At 40.6% G+C, this 6,422-nt stretch overlaps 1 protein-coding gene across 3 annotated transcripts in view; it reads left to right on the top strand.

Moving 5' to 3' along the window:
- TXLNG (taxilin gamma) overlaps window positions 1–6,422 on the top strand; it is a 49,988-nt gene that overhangs the window by 36,568 nt on the left and 6,998 nt on the right. For all 3 annotated transcript variants that reach the window (XR_550190.1, XM_008568442.1, XM_008568443.1), the window contains 2 exons: window positions 2,069–2,143; window positions 5,330–5,422. Coding sequence is in view for 2 of the 3 variants with exons in the window: in XM_008568442.1 (XP_008566664.1) it covers window positions 2,069–2,143; window positions 5,330–5,422 (168 nt within the window). In the remaining variant the exon portion in view is untranslated. The remainder of the gene's footprint in view (window positions 1–2,068; window positions 2,144–5,329; window positions 5,423–6,422) is intronic.

Below are 6,422 nucleotides of genomic sequence, written 5' to 3'. Positions count from 1 at the left end.
GGCCATTCCTATATGGGATCCGACCCCGCGGCGGGAGCGCCACCACGCTCCCAAGCGCCGCACTCTACCGAGTGCGCCACCGGGCCGGCCCGTAAGTTCTGCTTCTTAAAAAAGAAATTATTGCCAAAATTGTAACCAAAGCCATGTAAAACATTTAGGTTTATTCTGCATTCATTGTAGCACCTGAGGCATGCTAGTTGGTTTTTTGCTCTAGATCAAGGAGTGTGTGTGTGTTAGCAAACATTCAGCTGTTTAACTTTTTCTTTTGTATTTATTTTTTGGTGGCTGGTCAGTATAGGGATCCATACCCGTGACCTTGGTGTTATAAGGCTGCACTCTAGCCAACTGAGCTAACCAGCCAGCACCTCAGCTGTTTTTTTCTATTTAACTTTTTATACAGAAAATAGACTGGAGAGGTTAGACCAGGTTAGTGGAAAAACCTGCACTTGTTTGATTTTTCTTGTGGTTAGAATATTTATTTCACTTCTTAGTTAATGGTTGTCAGATCCAAGAATTGTGCTAGTATTTTGCACATTAAATTTGGTAATTCAGTTTAACATCAAGCTTACTACACACAGGTCTCCTATATACAATTACATTTTGTTTTTAAACAAGTAAGTTGGAACTAGGGAAACCATTTGTTTACTTTGGTATAATTTTCTGATAAAATCTTAACAGAATTCTCTATACCCTAATCACTCAGTATTGTTCCCAGAATGCTCAGATTATATTGCCTGTCAAAAATTATGAATACAGTGGAATCTCATTGGGTATGTATATTTAACATGTGCAAATTCAACTATATGTGCTTATCCAAAAAATAATAATAAAAGTAAGAAATGATTATGATGTGGACTGTTCCAGGGCTCCGAGGTGAGCATGGTATGAAGACTCAGTTCCTAAGTGGCCCTTGTGATGTGAACATGTCACGTGGAGTGTGAGTCTAGGGTGTAGAGACACATTTTTCACACAGCGTGGTCCTTCCACATGAACTAACAATGGTATCCCGTGCTCAACTGAAGAAATGGTTATCGTTTCCAAAGTTGGTACTCCATACACACACACACACATCACATGTACATACTTTCTGATTGGTTCAGTAGGACTTTTCAAGGCTTCTTTGGTCTGTGTGTGTTTTACTTCAGGGACTGAATTTCTTTCTTTTTTTTTTTTTTTTTTTTAAAAGATGACCGGTAAGGGGATCTTAACCCTTGGCTTGCTGTTGTCAGCACCACGCTCAGCCAGTGAGCGAACCAGCCATCAGGGACTGAATTTCGCAACTGCCTACTATGCAACTGCACCATATAATTTTTTTGAAAGCCCAAGTACTTTATATAAATGAAAGTGCCCATCATTTCCTCCCCCATTTTTTTAAAAAAAGTACTTAGAATCCAGGTCTCAGATTTCATTGCTTTGCTCCATAAATGGAGCAGTTGCCTCATCTTGCCTCTCAGGGAGTAGAGGGGCTTTCTAAGTTACCCAGATGTCCAGATTCCTAGCCGTGTTCTTTGCTGATCCTAGACATCGAATTATTTTCTTTTTTTTTTTTTTTTTTTTTTTTTTTTTTTTTTTTTTTCCGTGTCTGGCAACGGATCGCAACCCTCAGTGTTGCCCCCATACTGGACCGGGACCGGCAACGGGATCGCAAACCTTGGTGTTGCTCCCGCGCCTCGCTCAGCCAGTGAGTGGGAACCGGTCTGTATGTGGGTTCCGAACCCTCGGGCGGGAGCGCCGCCGCGCTTCCCAAGCGGCGCACTATCCAGTGCACCACCGGGCTGGCCCGACATCGAATTATTTTCACCTAAAACACAATTTAACCCTGAATTTTGTAAACCTTCTTAGACCTCTAGGGTACTTTTTCTACTTACGAAGCAAAAGATTATTCCTACATTTCTAAATGTTAACAAGTGGGACAGATCAAAGATATAGATGAACAGGATGTTTCATTATAGACTCGTGGTTCTTACTAAAATAGGAGAAGGATGAAGCCTAACTGTATGGTCATTTGACATTGTAGTTATATTTGTAATTACTATTAGTATTTTGCCAGAATGTTTCTGTTTTTTAGTTATTGAAAGAAGCAACAGAATCGAGGCACAAATATGAACAAATGAAACAGCAAGAAGTACAACTAAAGCAGCAGGTAACTTGACATGAGGGGTAGTAGAATTTCTAAGAAAAATCTGTGTCATTTGATATATACCTTGAATCTCATGTAGGATGGTTTTGCTTAATTCCTAGCCAGAGCTGACCAGACTGAGGAAGAGATCAAAGGTCCCTCTTGGAATTTTCCTCTTCATTAGGGTGACCAGCTCATCCCAGTTTGCCCTGGACTTTTCTGGTTTTAGTACTCAAAGTCCTGTGTTCCAGGAAACCTGCCGGTCTCAGGCAGACTGGGGTGTTCAGTCACCCTATCTTCAGTGTCCCTTTCCAAGATCCCATATAACTTCCTTCCTTTCTCAGTCTGTTCCCATGTGTTGTTACCTAATTTCCCACTAAAGGAAAACTGGTAAATCTCAGATTTTAGTTCTTTTGTATCAAGTTGAACTATATGAAATTGCTGAAGTCGAGAATATTTGACGACTTTGACCTACAAAATGGCCATTTCATGTAGTTTAATGTAATATCTAGGATTTTGTGCTATGAGCACATAACCTGTCTTAAAAACTGCATGTGAGCACACAGTTCTGCTCCCAGGTGGAGTTGTGCTGTGGGGTTTTTAATTGAGGCCCTCCCTCCTCTTCAGTCTAGACCCCATAGGTGTCTCGAAGTGGTTGTCTTGTGTGGAATGAGAGTAGCACGTGCTGTCTCCTCACTCAGAAGATACAGGAAAGACTTCCCGTGTCTTTATAGACAGGTGAAATTAGGCATTTGTACCTGTAATTCACCCTTTTTTTCAGTTAATTAGATTACATTCTGTTGAAAAAAGTATTTATTTTTTTTAAAGATGGATCAGTAAGGGGATCTTAACCCTTGACTTGGTGTTGTCAGCACCACGCTCACCCCAAGTGAGCAAACCGGCCATCCCTATATGGGATCTGAACCCGTGGCCTTGGTGTTATCAGCACCACACTCTCCCGAGTGAGCCACAGGCCGGCCCTTACTTATTTTAAAAGTTTATTATATAATAAGTTTCTTGAAGGACTGATACATTAAGAACTGGCATAAATCTTTATGAACACCTCTTTTGAGTGCTGTTTTTCTTTGGGAACATTTTACAATGTGGATGTTTTACAACATTCTTTGGGAATGTTTTACATTGTGTAACTTCCTATAAAGGTAGCCTAACTTAGGGTAAAAATTCAAGAGGTGTAAGATATCAGAAATCTTTGGAACTTTCCACAGTAAGTTATGATCATGCTAGAATGCTTCTAGGAGATTTGAACCCCTTATCAGCCCTATCCATTCAGTTGTCCATGTAAATGGACACAAGATCGATGTGGAGAAGGTATAAAGTCTATTGATTGCTTAGGAAGGTGTTCTTGAATGTGGGAGTTATTGATAATGCTGCAGTGGAAGTCACCAGAAGCTTCTTACCAAGCTCACAGGCCAGCTCCCATTTTGTTGTACTGTCTCCAGTGCAGCTTCTGTTGCCGGTGATCTGTGTCACCCTGAGTCCTCTTATCCAATTGTTACTGTTTCCTTTGCTTTTACCTCTTTTCCTGCTACCTAAATGTGGCTGTTCTTCCCAAGAGTCTTAGTCTCTGCTCTTACCATGGCATTTGTCAGCATTTGCTGCTGGTACTTAGTTGCTGTGTCTTGACCCACTGTTTTGTGATCTAGCTACCTAGGTCCAGGTGTGATGGGAGTTGCCACTTACCACCCACTGTGGGCCAGCGTTGAACTCTCAGATGGGACAGCCTTTACCTGCATGTCCCATCTTCAGTAGAAACAAGCCATGCTAAAACTGCCCTGACTTCCACTGTCCCTCGGGTGCTAGAAATGCTTCCTCACTGTGCCTGAGCCACCACCATTGTCCCCGACTCCAGGCCAGTAGCCTTAGAGGCATTGTCAGTGTGTGCCTCCTCTACCATTCATTAGCTATCAGCCCTGTGCGTTCTTCTCCAGTTCACCCCTACGACGTTTCTATTCCTGCTCTTTCTTTTTATTCTAGTCCATGCCCTCACCTTTCTGCAGTTGTGGTTTGGCTGTCTTATAATGATCTCTTCTAGTTTAACACCACTGGTAACATAGCTTTTGGTCTGCTTCTGCCACCCACATACAGCAGCACCTCCTTCTGGGTGCTACCCGTATGGCCCATCCTACCTGCTAAGGGGGGGGGTTCCATCATATTCCTCTGTCCCCGCCCCCATGCTGTTAGGTGGTGCTGTTTAATATTCCTAACATGGCACTGCTGACAGCTGAAAGCTGCTGTTTAATATTCCTGACACAGCACTGTTTATGCTGTTTCTTGGCCTCTCATGATCTTGTATTCTCTGCTTTTCTTGTATGTATTGTGTGATCTTGGTCAAAACACTTTTATTACTCTGGGTCTGTTTCCTTATCCTGAAAATAATGTAATTATGTTAGGTAGTCTCTAAAGGGTTCCTTCCTAGTCTAAATGAACTCGTTCAGGCCACCCTCAAGGTCTCACTCAGGTGTTGCCCAGGCAAAGCTTTCCCTACTGTTCTGACGCTCACTGCACCGGCCCCTCACACTCCTCTTAAATCCCGCTCTTCTAAGGGCCAGAAAGGTGACTCTGCATTTTATACCCTGCACGCCTTGCCAGCTAGCATTTTCCCCCAGCTTAAGTAAAAATTCCTTGAGGGTAGGAGTTAAAAGAAAAATTGGTGTTTCTACCTCTTATAGTTTTTCTTTTTCTCTTAACTATAATGCCACTGGATTCTCTTTCCCCAACCAAACCAATTCTTTGGCTTCCTTTGCATTTTTCTCCTTACGTTAAGGAAAGAGATATCCTTCATATCAAGCTAAGAACTGTGCAGGTGGAATTCTAAAAGAACGATCTTTTCCTAAAGACAATTTTCAAATGTAAGGAGAGGGAGTAGTTGATAAGCATTATAGGAGCATGAAATTTATAGCTGTACACATCCTTCAGGTTTTGTTATAATTGGCAGGATGGAGCTAGTAAATGTACATTTTAAACAATTATAATAAAGTCAACCAAATTTCCTTAGTTTTAATGTGCTTCTGTGGGTTGTTAGAACTTTTAGCCATGTATGTCTCGTGTCTAAGGATTGGGTGTGCACTTATTTGTATTTCTGTTACTTATAACAAGTAACTCACGTTTAACCATATTATGCTCTTTTAAAAGTTTGGAAATTTGAACTGTTCACCTGAAACTCAGAATATATCATACTTTTTTCTGTAGCTTTCTCTTTATATGGATAAATTTGAAGAATTCCAGACTACCATGGCAAAAAGCAATGAACTATTTACAACCTTCAGGCAGGAAATGGAAAAGGTATTTGCATATTTTCAGTGGAATATTACATAAAAGGGAAATTATATAAGCTCTTTTAAGTGTAATTACTACTTGGATGAATTTGTGTTGTTATGACACTGTCTTAATTTTATCTTTCCTGATCCTCCACTGGCAGGCGTATTTGGTTATTTTGCCCTCAGTGTACCCAACTGGCTAATGATCTCTGTGCTCTTAGAAGTCTGTCTTTATTGCAGTGGATTCTTCTATAAAATACAGTTTGTTCTTAGAAATAAAGTGGTTTGTTTGTTGTTTTTGGTTTTAATCACTTCAGAGGATCACTCCTCAGTCCTTTCACAAAACTCTGTGTCCTTGGAAATTAAAGACGTTCAAGCCCAGAATGAGGGTACTTCAAAAAGTCTGTGGATAATACAAATCTTTCCATGAACTTTTTGAAGACACTTCGCCTATATTGCTGTTTCTTTCTACCTTTTTAGCTCTTAATTTTACTCCACTGAATTCTTTCTTCCCGGCCAAATTCTTTGCCTTCTTTTTCATTTTCCTGCCTACATTGAGATATCCTTGATATCAAGCTAAGAACCAAAATAAGTAATTAAATACATAGCCATCCATCCATCCTTCCTTATTTTACTTGCATTCTTCCCCTTAAAATAGGGGGTTTTACTGTATTTTTTGGTGTCTGGCCAGTACGGGGATATGAACCCTTCACCTGTAGTCATCAGCACCACACTCTAACCAAGTGAGCTAAGTGGCCAGTCCAAAATGGGGGATTTTAAAAAATGCTGTTGGGTTGGGGAGAAGTACAGTAGTGCCTGGCACTTTGTAAGCATTCAATAGATGTTAGTCACGACTATTATTAGATTTACATAGTTGTTGAGAGTGTATATTCTGGATTAATGTCCCAGTTGCATCATATAACGTGTGACCGGGGGCAAGTTGTGTGCCTTCATCGTTAAAAATGATAGCAAGACCTACCCTTCATTTTTTTTTTTTTTTTTTTTTTTTTTTTTTTTTTTTTTCC

This window comes from Galeopterus variegatus, unplaced genomic scaffold (assembly GCF_000696425.1).
Source record: "Galeopterus variegatus unplaced genomic scaffold, G_variegatus-3.0.2 Scaffold410, whole genome shotgun sequence".
Classification (NCBI taxonomy): Eukaryota; Metazoa; Chordata; class Mammalia; order Dermoptera; family Cynocephalidae; genus Galeopterus; species Galeopterus variegatus.
This window is presented reverse-complemented; position numbering and strand designations above follow the sequence as displayed.